At 47.3% G+C, this 25,703-nt stretch overlaps 1 protein-coding gene across 1 annotated transcript; it reads left to right on the plus strand.

The window, feature by feature from the left end:
- Nucleotides 1-481: 481 nt before the first annotated feature.
- On the plus strand, nucleotides 482-24,909 carry Gfra3 (GDNF family receptor alpha 3). Its single transcript, XM_075968995.1, has 8 exons — nucleotides 482-672; nucleotides 9,341-9,628; nucleotides 14,695-14,787; nucleotides 17,212-17,524; nucleotides 21,708-21,811; nucleotides 21,969-22,103; nucleotides 22,431-22,522; nucleotides 22,730-24,909. The coding sequence occupies exons 1-8, from the start codon at nucleotides 591-593 to the stop codon at nucleotides 22,817-22,819; spliced, it is 1,197 nt and encodes a 398-aa protein (XP_075825110.1). The 5' UTR covers nucleotides 482-590; the 3' UTR covers nucleotides 22,820-24,909.
- The last annotated feature ends 794 nt before the right edge of the window (nucleotides 24,910-25,703 follow it).

Consider the following 25,703-nt stretch of genomic DNA (forward strand, 5'->3'; position numbering starts at 1 on the left):
CCCAAATTCTGGGATTAAAGGAGTGTGAGATACGGTGTCTCTCTGTAGCCCAGACAGGTCTGGAACTCACTATGTAGGTTAGGCTAGAGTCAACTCACAGCAATCCTCCTGTTTCCACCTCTGAGATCTCAGGAGCGAGCCCACACCTAATTGATTCCAATGTTGTTACAAGATTTCATTTGTTCCTGGATAGGGAGAAGGGCTCCGAACGAGAAAAACTGCTTTGTTTTTTGACAATTACTTAGCAGCAGCAATCTTGCCAGGGAAATTGGCAGCGGACAGACAGTAGGTTGGCAGATCCAAGTGGCTCTAAGGTCTTGTCCCGCTCTGGGTCCGGGAGAAACAACTACCCGAAGCTCCCTCGCGCTTCAGAATTGGAGGGCGGTGCCCACGACCCTAGTGGGAGAGTGGCGGCGCCGGGAGGAGGGGCGGGAGGCGGCGGTGGGAGGTGCCGGCCGAGGGAGCCCTGTTCGCCGAGTCCCGAGTCCCGAGTCCCGCGCACGGAGGCAGGGAAACGCGGCTCCCTGGAACCCAGCTCCCTGCGCAGGCAGAGCGCCTGGAGAGCGGACACCCAGCGTCCACACCCGGCCATGGGACGCTCCCGGAGCCCACGACCGCCGCCGCTGGTGCTCTTGCTACTGGTGCTGTCGCTGTGGCTGGCACTAGGAGCAGGTAAGTGTTGCCCCGTGCATTCACTCAGCCAGAACCCTTTGGGGCTGTAGGACAGGTAGACCTAAGAGTATTGGTGGGGTGCTCGCTCTTCTGTCTCTGGAGTCTGGGGAACTGGAGTAGAAAGTCCAGAGTGTCAAAAAGGGGCTGGTTTCCAAGCCTAGAAGAGAGTATGGTCTCGTGTAGATGGAGCCCTATCAAATCCTGGCCACCTAAGCATCTCCTCGCCCCTGCTTCTACTTCTCTCTTTTGAGGTGCATCTAAATCAATCATGGGCCAACCTGAAGCCCGGCACTACCAAGTCATTATCTGCAGGAGGTGAGAATCTGATCAGAGGTTGCCACTGGCTCTCAGTGGCTTTCAACTCTTCCATACTGCAGAAAGGAAGTAGAAACTGAAGAATTTGTGTAACTTTTCATAGAATAGGCTTGTGAACTGCTTAGAATGTGCTAACCTCATTACCTGGTTGTATTGTTGAGAATGTTACCACAACCTGCCCTCTTCCTACACTGGGATGTGCTTTTTAATTACTTAGTTATTTAATTTAATTTATTTTTTTGTTTTCGATATAGGGTTTCTCTGTGTAGCCCTGGCTGTCCTGGACTCAGCTGTAGATTATGCTGGCCTTGAACTCACAGAGATCCGCCTGCCTCTGCCTCCCAAATCCTGAGATTAAGGTGTTTTTTTTATTGAAAATAGATTCTTCTCTCATACTATACATCCCAATGGCAGTTTCCTCTCCCTCCACTCCTCCCAGCCCCCACCTACCTTTTCTCTCCCCCAGATCTACTCCCCTCTGTTTCCCTTCAGAAAAGAGCAGGCTCCCAAGAGACAACAACCAAACATGACAAAATAGGATACTATAAGACAAGGGAAAAGCCCTCATATAAGCTGGACAAGGCCACCCAATAAGAGGAAAAGAGACCCAAGAGCAGGCAAGAGCCAGAGACATACCCACTCCCTCTCAGGAATCCCACAAAGTTGGTGTTGAGAATTCTCTTTCTGGCCACACGGCTTTCCCCCAGCTGCCCAGTACAGTGCCTTCTCCAGAGGGTAACTGACCCGCAGTAAATTTTGTAGGATGATATAATTCAGGGCTGAATTAGAGCCATGTCCTTCTATCCAAGGAAGAGAATCGGAAGAGCCACAATCCCTGGAAAGAAAGATAATGACCTCGGGAAGGTGGAAAGGCACTGGGGAGTCTCACTGCGGGTCTCCTGCCAGAGCCTGAGTGAGAAAACAAAATAAAGCTACAGCAGCAGCAACAACAACAAAACAACCTAGCCTGAGTTGAAAGAATCCCGAGTGAGAGACCACACACAACAGGGGTTGAGAAGGTCGTGGTGCTGTGAGAAGAGAAGACCTTGAGTTTGAATCCAGCCTGGACTAGATACACAGCAATGCCCTGTCTCCAAAAAGGTGCAGAGCGTGGGGAAGGGGAACAGAGTGTCTGGGGAGATGGTCAACAGGCAGACTGCTTGCTGTGCAAGCTTGGGGACCTGATTTTCAGATTTCTAATACTTACATTAAAGTTGGGAGCTCACATCTGTAACACCAACAACAGGGGTGCGGTGTAGAGTGGTAGAGACTGGGGTTTGTTGTCCAGATAGTCTAGTCAAAATGATGAGCTCCAGGTTTGGTGAGAAGACCTGTCTCCAAAACTGAAAGTAGCCAGGCAGTGGTGGCGCATGCCTTTAATGCCAGCACTGGGGAGGAAGAGGCAGGCGAATCTCTGTGAGTTCAAGGCCAGTCTGGTCTACAAGAGCTAGTTCCAGGACAGGCTCCAAAGCTACAGAGAAACCCTGTCTCGTAAAACAAAACAAACAAACAAACAAAGTAAAGAAAGAAGAGAACAATCAAGAAAGACTCCTAACTTGGACCATTGGCCTCCACAGGCACATGACGCACAAGCACATCTATGTGCACTCAGACACACATACATACATGTGAAAATAACACACACACAAGGAAGAGATGAGAAAAGGGAAAAGGGAGGAACTAGTCTGTACAGCCTGTCTCTGTTGGTAAATCTGGGCAATAAGAACTCGTCAGCCTGACTTGGCTGCCCACCAGGAAATTCCACTAGTCCCAGCATCTCTGCCAGTTAGGATCAGAGGTAAACATTAAATACCTTCCTCATTAATTGGTGAAGTGGAATGACAGACAGGTCCATCCCACCATAACTCTTGTAATAATTTCTGCTCAAGTGGCCTTACCAGGGCCTAGCTTTGTGGGTGTACTTGCCTTGCGTCATTCCTAAGGCCCTAGGGTTTAATCCCTAAGCACTACAGCACACACACATGCACAGAGCACACACATGCATAGAGCACACGCACACACCATTGCTGTCCAGTAGCTGCCAAGTGCTGCTTATGAGCTAACACTAACGGGGAGTTTTTTGTTTTTTTTAAACGGGGAGTTTTTAACAATTGAGTAGAGAATACTAGTGCTCACCCCAAGCCAAACATAAAGGGGACTTCCCCCTCTCAGGGATGTGGCATCGTGGACTAAAAATCATTCTAAACTAGCTAGAAAACATGCGTTCTAAGTTCTAACTTTGAGCTAGGCTGGACCAGCTACATCCCCTGGTGCGTCAGCACAGAGCTGTAGATTTAAAAGAAGAGAAGGAAAAGGACTCAGGATGTAGCTGAGCATTGGACCTCTTGCCAACAAGAGCTAGATCCAGTTTCCCAACTCTATCCAAGAAGAAAAGAAAACACGCGTCAATTAAAGCACACATCTGTGCCTTGTATCAGTTTATGATCTTGCCCTGACTTAAGCCCCAGTTTCACAATCCAGAAGACAACTTCTACTTTTTTTCCTCTTGAAATTTAAATTTAAGTCCCTCCAAGTTCTTTGTGGCCTGAGTGGTTTGTGAATCCACCAGGCTCAGGCTCGGTCAACTCCCAGAAAAAAGAACTTTTCCTTTGGAAGAGTTAGGAGTCAGAATTTGGTCCAGTTAAATGTTCATTTAGTTCAGTAACCGCAATGAGACTGAAGCCTGTGACATTTCCTTCAATCAACCACTAACTCGTGTTTATTTGTAATGAGCGTCTCTTTAAACTTTCTACAATTTAAACAATTAACTTGTTTAAATCCATGGCCCCCCTTTGGGTAAAGGTCTTTTCTTTTTTTTCTTTGAAAAGGGTCTCTCTCTGTAGCCCTGACTGTCCTGGAACTCACTATGTAGACCAGGTTGACCTCAAACTCACAGAGATGCTCCTGCCTCTGCCTTCTGTGTGCTGGTATTAAAGACATGTTTCACCATGTCCAGCAATCTTTTCCAATTTTTGTTCACCATCCTTAGTCATTAATAAAACATACCACACGTTACACACACACACAAGCAAATATATAAATCTCATACCTTCCTTAAATATTTTTGAAAATTCAAGAGTTTTGTGGCTTCTTACACATATGAAGCTATCAAAAGTTTCTATTTTATATGCATGTGTGTTTTGCCTGAATATATTTGTGCATATTTGTGTGCCACACAGTCCTTGAGGCCAGAAGAGGGTGCAGGATTTCCTGGACTGGTGTTACAGACAGAAGTGTGCCATCATGTGGATCCTGGGAACTGTGCACAGGTCTTCTGCAAGAGCAGCCAGTACTCTTAATCTCTAAGTCAACTCTCTAGCCCCCTTCTTTTTCTTTTCTTTTATTATTTTAAAAAAAGATTTATTTCATCATTTTTGTGTATGTGTGTATTTGTGTATCTTTTTCTCTTTCTGTATGAGTGCAAGTGCCAGTGGAGGCCAGAGGAGGCCAGAAAAGGGTGCTGAATACCTTGGAACTGAACTTGCAGGTGGTTATAAGCTGCCCCTTGTGGGTGCTGGGAATTGAACTCAGGTCCTCTGGAAGAACATTATTCTCTCTTAAGAGCTGAGTCTCCAGAGTGCTTTCTTCTTCTTCTTCTTCTTCTTCTTCTTCTTCTTCTTCTTCTTCTTCTTCTTCTTCTTCTTCTTCTTCTTCTTCTTCTTCTTCTTCTTCTTCTCTTTCTCCTCCTCCTCCTCCTCCTCCTCCTTCTTCATCATCATCTTTTACATTTGTTTACTTATTTGGGGTGATGGAGGATGCATATGTGGAGATCAAAGAATAACCTACAGTAGTTTCTCAGGCTTGGTAGGAAAGGTCATCTTGCCAGCCTAGGCAAGCTTCTAATCTGGGCATGGTGATGCATGCCTGTAATCCCAGTTTTTGGGAGGTGGAGGCAGGAATACCAGAGGTTCAATGTCATCCTCCACTGCATAGAGAGTCTGAGGCAAACCTTGACTACCTAAGGCCCTAGTTCAAAAAACAAGCATGAACTTTTACATGTTCAAGGTGACAGAAAAGAAACCACACCGTTAGTGACAGAGTTACCACCACCTTTCATGGATTTTTGCAATTGAAAAATTCTCATGACTATGGGTACTATGTTACTGAGCAAAAGAAGCTGTGTCATTACGGTGGCTCATACCTGTAACCTCAGCACTCAGGAGTCTAAGGAAGGAGGGAGGATGGAGAGTTCAAGGCCAGCTTGAGCTCCTGTGGTACATTGCGCTATTTATCAAGAAAAAGAAAAGAAACCCACTAAAAGGGGCTAGAGCAATTCTTCAGTAGGTAAGAGTGATTATTTGGTAAGCATGATGATTTGAATTAAATATCTAGCATCCACAGTTAAAACAGCAAAACACAGTCACGGCTGTGTGTACCTATAACCCTGACATGGTGGGACAGAGACAGGCAGATGCTGAGAGCTTGCTGGTCAGCCAGCCTAGCCAAAAAGATGAGCTTCTGGTCTAGTAAGAGATCCCGTAGCGAGGCAACAAGGCAAAGGACAATAGAGAAAGACACCCTACATGCTGCCGTGACTTCTGCGTGTGTGTGCACAGGCACATGTACTGCACACAGGCAATGCCCCACACATAAATAAACACATACATACTTGCCAAGGTGCAAAAAAGAAATAACCAAAAATACACATATTAAGTGATTGAAAGTAAAACTGATCTCTGTTGTTAGAAATAAATATTGGACTGGACGGTGGTGGTGCACGTCAGAGGCAGGAGGATCTCTGTGAGTTCGAGGCCAGCTTGGTCTACAGGGCAAGTACCGCGTGCCAGGATGGCCAGGACTACAGAGAAACCCTGTCTTGAAAACACACACACACACACACACACACATAGATACTGACTTTCTTGCAGGTACCCAGAAGAGGACTTTAGGGCCTTGGGTACTGTTCAGTTTCATTACTCGGATGCTGGTTACATAGATGTATTCGGTTTGTAAAATTCATTTATTAATACATCTTTCATTCGTAGACTTTTCCTGTACCCTGCTCTTCAGTTTATTACTGAGGATCGCAAGAAGCTAACAAGCACATAAAAATACACGCAGCCGCCTCAGTCATTAGAGAGATGCAAATGAAAATCACAATGAGAAGCTTTCCTCCGGGGGGGGGGGGCACAATAGCAGCAAAATAGAAAAACAGCAATTTTCCATTGTAGGTCTGAGGAAAAACCAGACTCATCTCAGGTTGGCTGTGGGGAGCTAAAAATGTAGCTTCTGTGGAAAATAGTTTGACAGTTTTCCCCCCAAAAGTTAAGCATAGCAGGGCTGGAGACTGCTCGGTGGTTAGGGGAATTTTGTCGCTCTGCGGAAGACCCAATTTTGGTGCTCAACACCCACAAAGAGCTTCATAACTTTGCCAAACTCTAGTTCCAGGATATCCAGCTCGCTCTTCTGGCCTCCATGGGCAACATACGTGTGATATACATATGTACATGAGGGCAAACATACACATAAAATAAATAAGAATGAGAAAGTAAATCTTGGGTCTGGCAGGGTGGCTCAGTAGGTAAAGGCACTTACCATCAGGCTCCGGGATGACCCGAGGTCAGTTCCTGGGACTTAGGTGGTGGAAGGAGAGGCCCAGATCCTATGGATTGGCCTCTGATCTTCACTTGTGTGCTGTGGCATACAGACCCTTCATAAAGAAGTAAATATCATAAAGGAAACTTTAAAGGAACGTAAATTTTATGTTGTGTGGATTTCACCTTAATAAAAAGTTTACTAGATTACAAAAGGGGTTCACTAAATAAGATAGCCAGAAGATGGGAGAGAAGGGCTTTGGGAGCTACAACCGTGGAGACCTGAAAGGAGACTGGCCAAGGGAAATGGTGGTTGCAGCAACGGGACTTGTTGAACACATGCATCTTAGGGTTTCTGAGGCTGTAAAGGGACACCATGACCATGGCAACTCTTCTAAAGGAAAACATTAACCTGGCCGGGCTTACAGTTTCAGAGATTTAGTCCATTATCATCATGGCGGCACGCAGGCAGATACAGTGCTGGAGAAGGAGCTGAGAGTTCCACATCTTGATCCACAGGCAACAGAAGCAATTCTGGATCGCACTGGACAGAGCTGGAGCTTAGGAGACCTCAAAGCCCACCCCAACAAGGCCACCCCTCCTAATAGTGTCAGTCTCTATAAAGGTCATTTTCTTTTTGAGGGGAGGTGGTTTCAAGGCAGGATCTCTCTGTGTAGCCCTGCTGTCCCGGAACTCTGTAGACCAGGCTGGCCTTGAATTCAGAGATCAGCCTGCTTCTGCTTCCTGAGTGACGGGATTAAAGGTGTGTGCCACCACATCGCTGCTGCCATTTTCTTGCAAACCACCCTGTCGGAACATCTAAATTTTAGATTTATTTATTTTATTATTTTATGTACATGAGTGTTTTGCCTGCATGTGTGTCTGTGTCCCACAGGCACGTCTGGTGCTGGAGGAGGGCAGAACAGCGCTGGATCCCTTGGACTGGCGTTGCAGTGGGTTGTGAGCCTCCATGTGATGCTGGGAATTGAACCCAGGTCCTTTGAAAGAGCAGCCAGTGCTCTTAACCACTAAGCTACCTCTCCAGACCCGAATTTCCACTTTAAGCAGCTGACGGGAAATGATGTGCCGTGACACATGGGGATACCAAGTCCTAGAAGCAAGAGCTTCTTCCATGACTGAACTGCAACTGTCTGGGTATTTCTGAGAAAATAAGTGGACCAAATACCCGCCCCCCATTTAAAAACTATGTTTTATATACTTATTGGAAGGAGTCAGGCATGCCATAGCATGACTCCCGAGAGTTGCTTCTATCCCTCCATCATATGGGTCCTAGGAATTGAACTTAGGTCATCAACCTGGTGACAAGCACCTTTACTCACTGAGCTATCTGGCCAGTCTACCTTACAGTGTTTTTAAGAGATTTCAAATGAAAGACTCAAAGGTGTTGCTAACCTGCATCTGGAACTCCATACACACTCTCAACCCTCTGGTTATGATGGCAGCCCTGCCTGTGGCATGGCCCTGCCCAGGGCTACCTTCTCCTGTCCCTGGAAGTATCACTAAGTTTATTTCCTAAAAGCTGGTCTCCTCTGCCTCCTTGGAGGCTGAGAAACCTCTTCACATCTTCATCTCTTCTCAGGCCTTTCCTGTTTCATGTCTATCGTGACAACTGTAGACTATCCAGTCCACTGTGTTTCTTTCTCTCCACACTTCTTAAAAAGAAATATATACGCGCGCGCGCGCGTGTGTGTGTGTGTGTGTGTGTGTGTGTGTGTGTGTGTGTGTGTATGATGTGGTATTCCCCTCTGTATGCCGTGAATAGCACTGGCTAATGAAGAAACTGTCCTAGGTCTGTACAGGGCAGAACAGAGGTAGACAGGGAAAACTAAACTGAATGCTGGGAGAAAGAAGGCAGAGTCTGGAGAAGCCATGTAGCCCCTCAGGAGACAGATGCCAGAACTTTACCTGGTAAGCCACAAACATGTGGTGATACACAGATTAATAGTGATTGATTGAAAATGTAACAGCCCCTGGCATTCATCCTTGGGGCGCCAATGGAGCGCCAGTGGACCAGAAAACTCCATCTCAGGCCCCTTCCTCCTGGGAGTTGCCTTGCTCCGGAGTCCACCTCTGGAAAAGTACGCCAAGTGCTGACCCCTCCTTAGGGAGAGTCAGGACCACGCCCACAGTCAATTTAGGCTGCTGCCAAGAAAAAGAACACGTGGTCTTTGGGTTTTGTGTGCCCCCCAGCCCCCCCCACCTGCCTTGCTTTCCAGGCCACCCAGGAGTACTGCAGTAAATATGGGCACTCATTCGGTCTAATTTGATCTGATTGGAATTATTTGTGTTGGCAGAGAGGCTCATCTTAAGAATATTCCTCACAAATAGAAATAGGTTAAATTAAGATGGAATTTGAGCCTGGGTCCTTTGTAAGAGCAGCCAGTGTTCTTAACTGCTAAGTCATCTTTCCAGTACACTCCACACTTCTTCTTCTTCTTCTTCTTCTTCTTCTTCTTCTTCTTCTTCTTCTTCTTCTTCTTCTTCTTCTTCTTCTTCTTCTTCTTTATTTTTTCGGTGCATGGGTGTTTTGCCTACATGTATGTCTGTGTGAGGGTGCCGCATCCCCTGGAACTACAATTACAGACAGTTGTGAGCTGCCGTGTGTGTGTGCTGGGAATTGAACCTGGGTCCCCTGGAAGAGCAGCCAATGCTCTTAACTTCTGAGAAATCTCTCCAGCACCCTCCACACTTATTCTTAAAGGGCTTTGTGGTGCCCTAGAGTTTTCTCATGATTTCCTCGGAATCTGCCCTTCCTCACCTCATGATTTGGTGGCCTCACTTGATTGCTGTCTTTGCAGGAGACTCCCCTCCCACAGAGAGCAGGTTTGTGAACAGCTGTATCCACGCCAGAAAGAAGTGCCAGGCTGATCCTGCTTGCAAGGCTGCCTTCCATCAGCTGGAGTCGTGCACCTCCAGTGCAGGCACTGCACTGGCCCTAGAGGAGTCTACCATGTCTGCAGACTGCCTCCAGGCGACGCAACAGCTTAGGAACAGCTCTCTGATGGGCTGCACGTGCCGCCTGCGCATGAAGCACCAAGCTACCTGTTTGAAAATTTACTGGACGGTTCACCCTGCCCGAAGCCTTGGTAAGATGCTCTCCTAGAGTGGGCTAAGCTGTAGGTGGATTTGAGGAAGTCATTTCTCAGACCATGTGACTGATTTGGTGGGGACAAATGAAGCTCTGTGAGTGGTATCTGGAAGAGATGCAGGGAAAATTTGGCATTATCTTCTTGGGTCCTTAAAACTTTGCCCTCCCCTCTACCTATTTCTACATTTCTTTTTCTTTTTTTTTTTTAATTTAACCTTCTCATTTTAGTTGTTTGGATTGGAATGTGCTATACATTTAATCCCACTCCCCTTTCCTCCTCCCCCTCCCCTTCCACCCTCCCCCCTGTTCACAGAGTTTGCTCCAGAACAGTCAGGGCTATACAGGGAAACCCTGTCTCAACAAGCAAACAAACAAAATTTCTTTATTCATGTGTGTAGATCTATGTTTGTATGTATGTCAGGGTGCACGTGAGTTCTGGAGTAGCTTCTCTTCTTCTGGGAATCAAACTCAGGTTGTCAGACTTGGGGGCAAGCCCTTTAACTGCTGAGCCATCTTGCTGGCCCCTTACGTCCACTTTTCTTCCCTGTATCCTCCTCTTCACAAAGCTCTAAGATGGAAGATCCCAGCCTGAGGAGTTCCTGAAATAGGATGTTGAGAGAAAATGAGGAAAGGAAAGGGATCTTAACTCAGAACATGTTTAGAACACCACAGGGCCTGCTGATTCAGAAAGAGTAGCTTGTGACAGAAAGGTTTTCCTTAATCACACAAGAGGCAGCAAGAGAGAAGGCACAGAGAGAGCCAAGCAGGTTTACACCTGTCTCTTGCCATAGGCCCATCTTTACTAGTCATCATTGTTAGGAATATTTTCCTAAGGCGAGCTCTCCACTGATGCAAAATCCCAATCAAGCCAAATCAAAGCAAGCCAAATTAAGAAATATCCAGGTTTAATGGGAGTTTCTGCACTCTCGGGTGACCCTGAGACCACAAGGAGGAAGGAAAAGAGACCATGTGTTCCTCTTTTGGGAGTTCACTTAAATATTCTGTGGGAGTTATCCTGACCCCCTTTCTGGCCTGCTGGGATTTGGAGTCCAGAGTGCTAACTCTCAGGGTCAGCTAGCATAGATGCAAGGGGCTGGAGCCTAAGCTCCCAATTTAACAGTCATCTTTGTAATTAACTAACTAACTAATTTGGGGTTTTTTGAGACGGATTTCTCTGTGTAGCCCTGGCTGTCCCAGAACTCGCTCTATAGACCAGGCTGGCCTTGAACTCAGATATCTACCTGCCTCTGCCTCCCAAGTGCTGGGACTATGTTGTGGTAATGAAGAAGAGGAAGAAGAGATCCATAGGTGAGCATGGAGGCTTGTAATCCCAGCACTCGAGGGACTGAGGTATGAGGATCCCCAAAATTCAAGAATAGCCTAGGCTAGTGAGACCCTGTCTCAAACAACAAAACAAAACAAAACCCCAAAACAAACAAAAAAAGATCAAAAGGGGCTGGGGAGGTAACTCAGTCAGCCTTGCAAACATAAAAGACCTAAGTTTGAGCTCAGAACACACATTAAAACAAAGCAAATGGGCATGTGACATTTGTAATCCCAGGGCCGGGGAGCAGACAGGCAGATCCCTGGGGTGTAGGCCAAACAGCTGAGCCTGCTCAGTGAGGCCTCATCCCTAAAACAAAGAGACAAAGTGGGGGCAGTGTGATGAGGGGACTGCAGATTGTTCTGGTGGTTAAGAGCACTGGCTGCTCTCCAGAGGACCAGGGTTCAATTCCTAGCACCCAGGAGGCCGCTCATGACTGTCTGTAGCCCCAGTCCAGGGGATCCGACACCCTCTTCTAGCACTTGGACACTTTCAGGTTTTGCCCAGTGGTCTTATTCTGAAGCACAGAACGGCCTCAGACATGTGCCCTCAACCTTTGACAGCAGAGAACACAGGCCTATGTCCCGGCTCATGGAATTTTCTCTGCTGGGTCTGGATCTGGCTCCTCTTGATCTAGAAACCCATAAATTGAAAAGACAAGGCATCTGCCTTCCGTATTCTCAGTGCACGGTAAAGAACGGAATCAAGACACAACGCTCAGAAAGGGGAGGCTGGGAGGCATAGGGCACACTGGCTCACAGCGGATGTCCAAAGACCGTCCTCCCTAAGAGGAAGGGTGTTCCCTTTGCTTTAGGGGTGCAGTGGAATGTCCCCTGTTCTGTAGGACTCTTGGCCCAGCCCTCTGCCAGCCTCTTGCTTTTCTATTACTCTCTTTGGCTGTGTTGAAATGGGCGTCGGAGACTGAGCCTCCTTGGGGACGGAACAGTATTCTCAGCCTGCTTCCTGCCTGACGGAGGTTGGGGATTTTAAGTCTCATAATCCTTTAATATGGGCTGGTAGCGCTTGGCTGTACAACGCACAATTGCTTTTTATATCTTTGATTTCTGTCATCTCATGAGCCCAGTAGCCTTTCCCACAAAGACATGTGCTTCCTTGTAGCCCTAATTAGAAGTCCCTTGCCCTTGTTTTTCCTCCGGAGTGTATTTGTCCATCTGGCAGGATTTATTCCTTACCCCCTCATCAATCACGAGATCCCAGCAATCGCCAGGGTACCCATGTGTTTGATTTGTTTTCCTTCTTGTTGAATTCTGATCAACTTCATAACTCAGAACCCTTTCCAGCCTTATCTTCTGTGTCCAAATAGGAGAGAAAGTTGCTTCTCTTAATCCTGTAACCCTAAAATTCTGATCTCTTTTTTTTATTTATTCTTAATTTATATACATTGATGTTTTGTCATGGATGTTGGATCCCCTGGAACTGGAGTTACAAGCAGCTTAGCTGCCAAGGAATTGAACCCAAGTCCTCTGGAAGAGCAGTCAATACTCTTAACCACTAGGCCATCTCTCCAGTCCTGTCTTTTGTTTTTTTGAGACAGGGTTTCCTTGTGTAGCTTTGGTCACTTTGTAGACCAGGCTAGCCTCGAACTCAGAGACCCATCTGCCTCTCTGCTGTCTTGAAAATCAAAACTTTTGCTAGGTTAAACCACAGTTACAGCAAGCCCTCTTCCAGACCACTGCTTTCATTTATTTATTTATTGGGGGTGTCTTGAGACAAGGTTTATCTGTGTAACAGTCCTAACTGTTCTAGAACCAGCTCTTGTAGACCAGGCTGGCCTCAAACTCACAGAGATCCTCTTGCCTCTGCCTCCCAAGTCCTGAGATTGAAGATGTGCGCCACCACCGCCCGGCTCAAACCTCTGCTTTTAAAAAGAAAACTGTCTTTCTTGCTCATGTTTTACACCGGACGCCAGCTTCTGTCAGTTGACTTTGCTCTGCCTTTCGTCCTCATGGAACAACCCAGGCTGGTAGAGAAAGGAGGGGCAGCAGGGGCAGCAGATCCATGCGATGGGTCTAAAATGTCTGCTCAGACATGGCTTACAACATTACAGCCTAAACTCCACAGGCTGAAGCGAGCCACATGGCCAAGCCTGACACCAGTGGGCTGACTGTGTGTGTTCCTCTCACAGGGGACAGGGAAGCCCCACTTCCTGCTTTCTGCTCCTCATCCTAACCATTTCTCAGTGCATGGTAATCTTCCTCAAAGACCTCATCCGGGACTCTCCCACTTCCTGATTCTCTTCAGGAGGTCCCAGGTCTTCCTTTCTTTTTTTTTATGTTTATTTATTTATTATGTATACAATATTCTGTCTGTGGGCATGTCTGCAGGCCAGAAGAGGGCACCAGACCTCCCTACAGATGGTTGTGAGCCACCATGTGGTTGCCGGGAATTGAACTCAGGACCTTTGGAAGAGCAGGCAATGCTCTTAACCACTGAGCCATCTCTCCAGCCCAGGTCTTCCTTTCTTAAAGCCTGTCCTCACAGTTTTTCTCACAGCTATGCTCTTGCAGTCTTCAAGATGCTTTTACAGAGGCCTGTAGGGTGACACCAGCAGCTCACCTCTTTTCTAGAGACAGGGTCTCGTGAACCCAGGCTGGCTTCTAAGCAGCCAAGAATGGCCATAAACTCTTGTTCTGTCTACTCTCCTTCCCGAATGATGGTGTTACATAGGAGTCTCTATGCCCAATTTGTTGTTGGCACTGGGGTTGAGCCCAGAGTTTTGTACATGCCAGGCAGGCACTCTAACACTGAGCTGCATCGCAGCCCCCAACACTTATTAACGGCATTTATTAAGCACCCACCACGCTTACAACCTGGCACATGCCCTTCAGGAGTCTGTCGCCCCACAGGAGGACAGGGAGGGAGGTGCTGGCTGTGGGGCCACTGTGTCTTTCCTTCCTCTGGTTTTCTCAGTTTGGTCCAGCTCCGGACCTGGCCTCACTTCCATTTCTATGCTGTCTCTATAGCCAGTGGTCAAGCCCAGAACACAACCCGTTTTCGTCCCTTCCCTGATGGCAAGGGACAGCAAGAAAACATCTCCTTGCTCAATTGTGCACCCACAGGCGAGGTCTATTCTTAGGAGCAGAAACTCTAGGACCAGTGTGGGTTTTATATCCCACCCCACCTCTTTATTTGAGACAAGGTCTCACTATGTAACTCTGATTGGCATGAAACTCGCTACACACACACACACACACACACAGACAGACACAGACACCAGGCTGGCCTCTAATTCAGAGAGAGCAGCTTGCCTTGTCCCAGAGCACTGCGAGGAAAGGCGTACACTGCAGTGCCTCGCCCAGGTCCCCTTCATATTAAGCCCGTGTGAATCTAAACAAGTCACTTCCCCTCTCATCCTCAATTTCTTCTTACCTACTCAGACTTCCAGAAGGGATGAAACGAGCTGTGTGTGTGTCTGTGTGTGTGTGTGTCTGTATGTCTGTGTGTCTGTGTGTGTGCGCACGTGCATGTGCCTGGGATCCAATGTGTTCAACAAATGATAGCTCTTAATTATTTTCATATATTTATTCATCGGGCCTAACCTGTGCCTTCATGGCTCTGAATTATTCTCCTCTCTGTGCAGCCGTAGCTCCCTAGGTACAAGACCTTGTCTTGTCTTTTGCTGTACAGAGCCTTGCCGCCTGGCCCGGCAACTTCAGCCCTCCCCGCTCCCCTTTACAAGTCCTTGTTTTTGGTGGTCGCATACTCTCCATTCTCTCTAGGTGACTATGAGTTGGATGTCTCCCCCTATGAAGACACAGTGACCAGCAAACCCTGGAAAGTGAATCTCAGCAAGCTGAGCATGCTCAAACCAGGTGTGGAGGACAAGCCCTAGGATGCAGAAAGGGAGGCTGGGCTTGGGCTCTGAGGGGAGCATAAACTGGGGGTGCTTTGGGGAAGAGTTTCTGCCTGCTGTGTCAGGATGGAAGTCTGAGCTCTGGTGCACGGTCTGTGTTCCCAGGAGTCATTAAAAAGCCACAGTTACTAGGGAAACCTCCAGAGCCCATTAGGGCTACTGGTCCTCAGGAAGGGTGTGTGGGAGCAGCAGCAGAGCAGAAAACACACTGAAATGGAGTATTTACCCACATTTAAGGTGGCCAGGAAAGTAGTTTTTTTCAGAAGTCCCTAAGGACTAGGAAATTGCTTGTTATCAACTGTTCTAATGGGGTGGGTGAGAAGTTGGGCAAGAGAAAGTAGCAAGCATTTCATTCCCACAGGGGTCACTCAGGGTGGGAGCTATCAGTCTGGTGAGGGCTGGAGTGCATGTTTTTCCTCCAGGCCTGTGAGGCTGTGAACTGACTGAGAAAGAAGACAAATGCACAGGGGGAGTGAGGGGGTGCACAGCCTTAATCCAAGCTCTGGAGAAGTAGAGGATAGACTGTCAGGAGTTTAAGGTCATCCTCAGCTACAGAGTAACTTCTGGGCCAGACTGGGCTACCTAGCTAAAAAACAAAACAAACAAATAAAACAACAAAAAAGAATACATTCAGGCAGTAGTTTTTAAGATACAAATAAAATTTATTGTATAGTTGGTTCTGTATTTTTAAAATTAGAATTTTTCTTGTTTTTGAGACAGAGTCTTACTACGTAGCCCAGACAGGCCTTGAAGTCTTGCTATTTATTCTTCTGCTTCCAAGTGCTAGAATTATATGAGTGCACTGCCATGCCTGGAAGAATTACTATATATATAGTAATATATATGTATATGTATATCTTTATATATATATTGTTTGTTTTGTTTTGTTTTGAGTCCTGGCTGGCCTGGAACTCACTATACAAATCAGACTGGCCTCAAGCTCCTAGAAACTCACCTGCCTGTGTCTCCTGAGTACTGGAATTATAGACATGTGCTATCACATCCATCTTAAGAATTAGAATTTGTATTGAGTTTTATATTATAGTCAACTGTATATATCTTAGAACTGGAGTTTTGAAGAGAAAACACAGATTTCTACATAACAGACCCATTAGGAGGAATCAGTAAACAACCTGTGAAAAATCACAGCCTGCTGGAATATTCTGGGCTGTTTGTTGGAATATTCTGTTACTAGAAATATCATAGGGGTGTGGGGCTGTAGCTCAGTGGTGTGTAGACGGCATGCAATGAAGTCTAACCCCACAGCTCCATACATTAAAATATCATTCTAGCTGGGCGGTGGTGGCGCACATCTTTAATCCCAGCTCAGGAGGCAGAGGCAGGTGGATCTCTGTGAGTTCAACACTAGCCTGGTTTCCAGAGCAAGTTCCAGAATAGCCAAGGCTACATAGAGAAACCCTGGCTCATGAAAGAACAACACCACACACACACATAGTGTTGTTATAATATATATATCATATATATATCATTCTAATTTTCAAAGTTTCAGAATATGGGAGAATTTTTATATGTGAATCAGTAAATGAAAGATGGGCAAGTAACATAACACTGAATAGAATAAACGAAAGATGGATGTGGTAGCTCATAGCTGTAACCTCAGCCCTGGGGAGGTAGAGTAAGAAGAGGATCAGAAGTTCAAGGGCATCTTTGCTAGACAGTGTGCTCAAGGTCAGTCTGGGCTCCGTGAGTCCCTCTCTCAAAAACAGGACAGATGAGATGGCTCAGTGAGTGAGGGCTCTTGCTGCCAAGCCTGGCCACCTGGGACTCATGTGGTGTCAGAAGAGAACCAGCTCCCTCAAGCTGTCCTCCAGCTTCCACGCATGCTCCCTAGCAACACACACACACACACACACACACACACACACACACACACACACAATTTTAAAAAAGGAAAGAAAAGATATCCCCTCCACGAAAACTAACAAAACCCTGAACAGAGTAGAAAAGCCTCCAGTCAAACCTAAGCAGAATTTGGTTGCATCTTCTCAACAGTTGGGAAGTTCTCTGGGGATTGCAGAGCTTCTAATTGGTGATCCCCACCACCAGGCCTCACTGCAGGGTCAAGGAGCCCCTTTCGTTTACTGAGCTGTCTCCTGCTCCTATGCTGGATAAGTGAGTGGGGTGTTAGATGTGCGTGGATGTCGGTGGTGATGACGATAATGGTGATGACGATGATGACGGCTAGGATGATTTTACCAGACCAGATGAGGGCAGGGAAGGAGAGAAGTGAGAGAAGTGTTAGGAGTGGATTAGTTCAGGATAGTCCTTCCTTTCTGCCACCTCAACATCCTGTCACCTCAGGCGTTTCCTGGACTTCCTAGTGAGACCTTGCCTTGGTGACTTGGTGCTACTCTCCCCACAGACTCGGACCTCTGCCTCAAATTTGCTATGATCTGTACTCTTAACGACAAATGTGACCGCCTGCGCAAGGCCTACGCAGAGGCGTGCTCAGGGTTCCGCTGCCAGCGCCACCTCTGCCTCGCACAGCTGCGCGCCTTCTTTGAGAAGGCGGCAGAGCCCCATGCCCAGGGCCTGCTGCTCTGTCCATGCAGGCCTGAAGATGTGAGCTGTGGCGAGCGCCGGCGGAACACCATCGCCCCCAGCTGCGCCCTCCCCTCTGTGGTCCCCAATTGCCTGGATCTTCGGAGCTTCTGCCGTGCGGACCCTCTGTGCAGGTGCCCTGTGAGGGTGGGCAGGATGGGCAGGGATGTGGCACACCTCTCCGTCTGGGTCTGGCTATCCTGCGGAAGCCGCGTCTGATTCCCCAGACACCGGGAGCCCACTGACTCTTACCTTGGAGATTTTGTGACCCTCCCACCCCCCACTCTTCCTTCTTTCCTGTAGCCCAGGCTGTTCACTACATTATGTAGCCTAAGCTTTCCCCTGGATTTCCCGAGTGCAGGGGATTATAAAGTCACCTCACCACTTCCGGCCGTGACCATTTTATTTTAATTTATTTTATTTTATTTTATTTTTTGAGACAAGATTTCATATAGCCCTGAATTCTTTTGATCTTCTTTCCTTTGTCTCCTAAATGTCTGGTCAACTTACTGAGTTCCAGACCAACCAGGGTAGCAAAGTAAGACCATGGCTAAAAAAAATTAAAAAAAATAAAAAACAAAACAAACAAACAAACCCCACATTTATTTACTTATTTGTTTATTTATTTATTTGGTGAGGTGAGGGAGGCAGGGTAGTCCTGCAACCTCAGGATTCAGAGTGCACATGTGGAGGTCAAAGGTCAACTTCCACTGAGTCAGGTTGTGGAGAGATAGGAAGGAGCTCAGGTCTTTAGGCTTGCTAGTGAGTGATTTCATCTCATTGGCTCCAGAAACTCTTCTTTTCTTTCTTTCTCTCTCTCTCTCTCTCTCTCTCTCTCTCTCTCTCTCTCTCTCTCTCTCTCTCTCTCTTTTCTTTTCTTTTGTTTTTGTTGTTATTGCTGTTTTTGTGAGACAGGATCTCTCTACAGGTCCTGGCTGTCCTGGAACTCACTAGGTAGACCAGGTTGTCCTTTGGGTTTAGAGATCTGCCTGCCTCTGCCTCTGGAGTGCTGGGAGGCCCTGGGATACCTGGTTAGCACCTGCAGTCCAGGTATTCCTACAGCCAAGAGGCAGAGGTAGGAGGGGCCTCCAAGCTTCTGGACCAGGAAGGAGGCAACTGCAAAACCAAGAGAGACTGTCCCAAGGCGTTAGTGGAAGGTGCGGAGTGCTCCCCATCCACAATCGATGGCTTCCTAACCATTCCCCATGTAAATAAGGAAAACATTTCTAATTAAAAATTAAATAAAGAGATAAAATCCCAAGCCAGGCTAGTAGCTCATGCCTGAGGCCAAGGGAGAAAGAGCAGAGATGGAAGAGCATTCTCGGATACATCCAGAACTTGAGGCCAGCATGGGCTATGGAAGACCTTGTCTTAGAAAAACAAAAATTAAAAATAAATCAAAATCAAGCTCTTAACAAGCGCTAGCATTCACCGAGCACTTGCCCCTCCCCACAAGGCTGAGCGCAGGTTAACTCCAACCAGAATCCCATGAGATCTGTAGGCTATCCCAGCTTTTACAGGAAACTAGATAGAGCCTTGGAAGCCTGAGGCAGGAGGATGCTTGAATCCAGGATTTTAAGATCATTGTGAAAAACAAAGTAAGACGGTTTCAAAAGATGAAAATTAAAAGTGTAGTGAGAATGTCGTTACAAAACCCATTATTACACATAATTAATATATGCTAATACAAAATTAAAAAACGTTAAAACATCGCTCAATATTCTGTCACTATTCTAGAAAGCATTCCCTGCCAGATTTTTCTATCCGGGCAACAAAACAGGCACATCTGTGTCTTTTTTTTTTTTTTTTTGGTTTTTCGAGACAGGGTTTCTCTGTGGTTTTGGAGCCTGTCCTGGAACTAGCTCTTGTAGACCAGGCTGGTCTCGAACTCACAGAGATCCGCCTGCCTCTGCCTCCCAAGTGCTGGGATTAAGGGCGGTGGGCCACCACCGCCCGTTTTTTTTTTTCACATCTGTGTCTTGAAGTCTTTCCTACACTATACACCGCTCACCACAAGTGATCTCCTGTGGAGGCAGGGTGAGCGTGGGTGAGAGGCAGGGTGAGCGTGGGTGAGACGTTTCAAACATGTAAGCTCAGGTCTGTGCTTAGCTGCTAGATCCGTCTCAGCTGTAAAGAGAAGCTTCACTTGTGGCTGTTGTAGGGGACCTGAATTCGGTTCCCACACGATGGCTCACAATCGCCTGTAACTCCAGTTCCGGGGCATCCAACTCCATGTTCTAGCCTCCATGGGCACCAGGCACACACATGCTGCACATACATACACGCAGGCAAACTTCATACATATAAATGATTTTTTTAAAGCTTTTACTTTGAGCTCTCAATAATAACACTAGCATTTCCAGCCACTTCTTATGGACTTGATGCTGCTTTAAATACTTAGTATCTTCTTGTTTAAGTGGCAGGAAGCCTATAAGCTGGTTGCTGTGACTCTTTTGTATCATCCTCAGTTTACAAATGAGCAAGCCGTAGTGGAAAGAAGCAGAATAGCATGCTCAAGGTCTACAGGGAGAGAGTCTGGCTTCTTTTTCTTATTCTTTTCTTTTTATTGAGATAGGATCTTTCTATGTAGGCTTGATTGGTCGGGGACTTCCTAGGTGGATCAGGCTAGTCTCAAACTCTCAGAGATTTGCCTGCCTCTGCCTCCTGGGAAAGATGTACACTACCGTGTCAGGCAAAGGTCAGATTTCTAACTTGGCTTTGGAGGGCAGGAATATGACTTAGTCTCTAACCATTCTGTGTTCCTGATGACTATCATTCTAGTAAACATTACTATCATCTCACACATTTTATTTATTTATTTATTTATTTATTTTGTTGTTTTTTTTTTCAAGACAGGGTTTCTCTGTGGTTTTGGAGCCTGTCCTGGAACTAGCTCTTGTAGACCAGGTTGGTCTCGAACTCCCAGAGATCCGCCTGCCTCTGCCTCCCGAGTGCTGGGATTAAAGGCGTGCGCCACCACGGCCCGGCTTTATTTTTATTTTTTTTTTTTTTTTGGTTTTTCGACACAGGGTTTCTCTGTGGTTTTGGAGCCTGTCCTGGAACTAGCTCTTGTAGACCAGACGGCCCGGCTTTATTTATTTTTTTAAGGTTTATTTATTATGTACACAGTGTTCTACCTGCATGTGCACCTGCAGGCCAGAAGAGGGCACCAGCTTTCATTACAGATGATTATGAGCCATCATGTGGTTGCTGGGAATTGAATTCAGGACCTCTGGAAGAATAGCCAGTGCTCCTAACTGCTGAGCTATCTCTCCAGCCCCCTCACAAATTTTAAAACGAGTAAAATATTGGCCTTTAAGGAGTTCCAAGCTGTGTAGAAGTAGTAGAGAAGTAAACAACCTAGCATGAAGCAAAATGTAGCACAAACTGAAGAAACATATACAGGACAAACTCACTTTTAGCACCTAAAAATGACTGGTATGTCAGGTGGTTTTGTTCTTTAAGGTTTTCTTATTTTGATTATATATGTGTTTTGTCTATCTGCATGTATGTATGTGTTCCGTGTACATATCAGGTACCCTGAGAGCCAGAAAAAGGCATCCGATCCTCTGGGACGGGAGTCACAGATAGTTGTGAGCCACCATGTGGGTGTTAAGAATCGAGCCCCTGTCCTCAAGAAAAGCAGCCAATGCTCTTGGCTGCTGAGCCATCTTTCCAGCCCTGGGGATTGCATTTTATCTCAGTAATTGATGTGATCGGATCGACCATTGTGAGTGTAGCTGTTCCCAGCGCTTAGGGTCCTGAGCTGTATAAAAAGAATGTGAACTAAATACCAGCGTGCATGCATTTTCTCTCCCCTCTGCACTGTGGATGTGAGTGGCCACTTCAAGTTCCCGCTTCCGTGGCTTCCCTGCTCCGTTGAACTGTGACCTGGAACTGTGAACTAAAATAAAACCCCAAATTTTACCGCAGCAACACAGAGAGAAACTGAGAGGGCCGTCTTCCCTAATGTAGGATGGATGCTAATAACCAGAGTGTCTGGCATTGGCTAAGCACGGAATGTGCGCCGGGCACTATGCTGAATGCATCCTCCTGTTCGTCTCCTGAAAGTCGGCCTGCTTCGGCTGTTGTCCTCTCTGACTGACAGTCAAGGAAACCTCAAAGATCGTGTAGCCAGGGACTGTGGAGCTCACGTTCACTGTGATGGGCTGTGGGGCCTCGGGGGTGGTGACTGGATTGTGGTGCATGTAGGGCTGAAGGAGAAGAGGAGCTGGCGTGAAGACAGGCGTGGCCAGCTGAGGACAGCGAGGGTGAAGTCTGGGTCCTCAGTGGGGGTCCTGGGTTCCTTTCTTTCAGATCACGCCTGCTGGATTTCCAGACCCATTGCCATCCTATGGACGTCCTTGGGACTTGTGCCACGGAGCAATCCCGATGTCTGCGGGCTTACCTGGGGCTGATTGGTGAGGCTGGGGCATAAGTAGGAAATCAATAGAGTAGCCAGCTCCGAGGTGTGAATACACTGGAGACAGCGCCCGGGATGGCGCTGAGGTCCTGGGACAGGCAGAAGAGGATGGAGGTTGGAGTTGGAGTTTATCCCTTCCTCTCTTCGCCCAACAGGGACTGCTATGACCCCAAACTTCATCAGCAAGGTCAATGCTAGTGTTGCCCTAAGCTGCACCTGCCGAGGCAGTGGCAACCTGCAGGAAGAGTGTGAGCAGCTGGAAAGGTCCTTCTCCCAGAACCCCTGCCTCAGTGCGTAAGCCCCTCTTACCACCAGCCCCTGTGACTGTTGGGGGGGGGGAGTCCTGTCCATCTCTCTAGTCAGAGCATCCTCTTCTGGGCTCAGCCCTTCATCCCTCCAACCTGAACCTTTCTTCCTTCTCCCACTCCTCCCACTCCCAGAGTGGCCTCCATGCTGCCTGTTCAACTTGTCTAGGCCCCAAGATGAACAAGTCAGAATTCCACTTCCTACCCACCTGCCCACTGTACCCCAAGGGCCCCGGCATTCCCTTTCTTGCCTTGGGAGTCTGAGGAACTTCCTGGCACCTTGCTCCAATCTACTTTTCCTCCTGTACTTAGTGGAGGCCATTGCAGCTAAGATGAGTTTCCACAGACGACTGTTTGCCCAGGACCCGGTGGACGACCCTACCTCTTCTGTGATACAGCAGCAGGTAGGACCCCCTCGGTCACATACCTCACGGATTTTACCGCACTAGTTGGAGAAAATGCAAATCAGTCAAACAAAGGGACAAGGTGGAAGAGACACCATGATACAGACCTCTAATAACATAGCCCTCCAAGGCACATGTCATGTGACTAAGGCTTAGGTGTTGAAGCGAGATGTCCTCTGGGCTGACTCTATTCCATTTCTTCCACAGAAAAATAACCCTGCTCCAAGACCACAGCCCAGGCTACCTGTTCTTTCTGTCTTCATACTTACCTTGCTTCTACTTCAGACCCTCTGGTAGCTGGTCATCCTCAGGGTCTTTCGTTCTTTCCGCCGCACCCAGACTGACTTGCGGCCTGTTATGGGTGAGAAACTGACAGCCTCTGGAAGAAGATGCAGTGTGCAACACCGTAACCCTGGACCAAGCAGGCGTCTCGCCTAGCACGTCCTGTCTGCTCCAGATGAGGGCCTGGGAGAAGCTAGGGGCTATGACCTTCAGACCCTGACTGGCCAGTTCTCAAACCTCCCTGACCTCTTCTTCTATCTCAGGCTGTCCCTCCTTAGGACTTTTGTCACCACGGTTTTGGCCATATATTCTGGTGGCGATTTGCTTCCCCACCCCCATCCCTTCTTCCTCTTTCCCAGGATTGCCCAGAGCCTAACAAGTCAGCCATTCCCTGTTCCATTCTTTAGGAAGGCAGGGCTGAGGGTTCTGAGGCAGCTGAAAAAGACACTCCCTTTGTGAGGAAGGCTGGTGTTCCTGGCCCCTCATCCCCTCTGAATGGAAGTGAGAAACTGCTGTCTTCACTGCTCTGACGTGCAATCCTGAACATTTGGGCATCAAGAGCTGAGGCCTTTGGGTCTTGCTTAACTCCTATGACTGTCCCCAAGTCCCCCAGCCCCTTGGATCATGATTAAACATTTTGACCTAAAACTAAATCTTTTCCCATTTTCTTAAACTGTGAGTTTACACAAGATTAGTGGCATGCCTCAGTCACAAGGGCACTGAGAAGATGATGGGGAGACACAGCCTCCCTCCTGGCTGCTGACGGCTGTGAGCGTTCAGGCAGCTCTCTCAGCCGCCCTTGCCACAGAGTTAGAAGAAAAACAGTAAATAAAAATAAAAGATCGATAAAAGATGGTCTCCATCCCAACTCTAGGATTCTGGGACCTGCCTAGAATCTACCACTGAGGCCCCCAGTCAGCCGCAGCATTGATTGAACCCTTGTCTGATGAGCTGCTCCAGATCACGACAGGCCCAGAAGAAAGCAGAGGCTGATCCTTGCTCTAGGGGAATCTAGTCCTACAGGAGTAAGGAAGCGTCCTTCCCGAGCAGAGGAGTTGGAAGAATGTATTTATAGAGCTGTGGGTGTTTGCTCATTCATTCCTTCTTTCTTTCCGAGGCCGGCTAGTCAGTTCTGTCTCCGTGAGACACTGGGGTAGACGGAAGAGGGGCTGAGGAAGCCAGGCTCAGACACTATTCCAAGTCTTTTCTCATACCAGAGTAGAGATGCCGAGAAGACAATCAGTGATATTGAAACACAGCAGTGTGGTAAATGCAGCAGAAATAGCTGTGCGCCAGCTACTGTCTAATACACACTGTTTTCAGGAACACACATTGATTCATTTAGGCCTCTGTTGTAGCTTAAAATAATTTTTTAGATTTACTTTTTTATTTTATGTTTGTGAGTGTTATGTACCACATGCATGCCCAGTGCCCACAGAAAAGGGCACCCTGGGACAGGAGTTACAGAAGGTGATAACCACTGTGTGGGTGCTGGGAACCATACCCAGGTTCTCTACAAGGCCAACAAGTGATCTTAACTGCTGAGCCATCTTTCCAACTCCTCCACCTGTGTTGTGGTTTAAAAGTGAGGTGCCCCCCCCACCATAAGTCTACAGCTATCTTAGCTTATACATTCTTAATTTCTGAAATGTCACTCATAAACTCATATAGTTTTTTTTATTTTGTTTTATTTCATTGGTTTGTTTAGACGGCTTCTCTGTGTAGTCCTGGCTGTTCTGGAATTTGATCAGTAAACCAGGCTGGCCTTGAACTCTGAGAGACACTCCCCAGCCTCTGTCCCCCAAGTGTTGAGATTTGTTTGTTTTTGAGACTGGGTCTCTGGTGATTTGAATAAGAATGGCCCCCCCACCAGGCTCATGCTTGGTCCCCAGTTGATGGAACTGTTTGGGAAGGATCAGGAGGTGTGTCACTGGGGGTGGGTTTTGAGCTTTGATAGCTCACTCCAATTCCAACTAGCTATCTCTGCCTTCTGCTTGTAAGCTCTTGGCTACTGCTTCATTGCTGTGGCCATGCCCCATGCCACGGTGGTCATGTGCTCACCCTCTGAAACTGTAAACAAAACTCAATAAACTCTTTCTTCTATAAATTGCCTTAGTCATGGTGTCTTTTTTTTATTGATATTTATTGACCTCTACATTTTTCTCTGCTCCCCTCCCTGCCTCTCCCCTCCCCACTCCAATCCTTCCCCAAGGTCCCCAGTCATGGTGTCTTATCTCAGCAACAGAGAAACATCTAAGGCAGCATCTCATAGAGTTCAGGAGTCCTCAAACTTGCCATATAGCTGAGAATGACCTGGTCCTCCTGCCTCTACCCCCCCAAGTGCTGGGATTATTGTCATTCACAACTATGTCCAGCAGTTTTTGTTTTATTTTGTTTGAGACAAAATCTTACACTGTAGCTCAGGCTGGTCTGAAACTCACTGTGTAACCTGATTGGCAGTGAAGTCCTAACAATCCTGATTCAACCTCCTGAGTGCTAAGATTACAGATGTTGGTCACCATGCATGGCTTCTCTTCCTCCCTCCCTCCCTTCCTTTCTTCCTTCCTTCCTTCCTTCCTTCCCTCCCTCCCTCCCTCCCTCCCTCCTTCCTTCCTTCCCTCCCTCCTTCTTTCCTTTCTTCCTTTCTTCCTTCCTTCCTTCCTCTCCCCCCTTCCTTTTCTTTCTTTTTATGGTACAGCTTGGAATCCAGCTCAGGACCTGTATACATGAGGTTAAGAACTCTGCCACTCGGGTAGTTCTCAGTACTCTGCCCCCTCCCCTCCTTTTTTGGAAACAGGGACTTTCCATTTAGCATGAAGTCCCGGCTGGCCCTTGCTATGTAGCCCAGGTTGACCTTCAGCTTGTGGCGATCTTTCTCTTGTCTTATGAAATTCTAGAG

This window comes from Microtus pennsylvanicus, chromosome 4 (genome assembly GCF_037038515.1).
Source record: "Microtus pennsylvanicus isolate mMicPen1 chromosome 4, mMicPen1.hap1, whole genome shotgun sequence".
Taxonomy (NCBI): Eukaryota; Metazoa; Chordata; class Mammalia; order Rodentia; family Cricetidae; genus Microtus; species Microtus pennsylvanicus.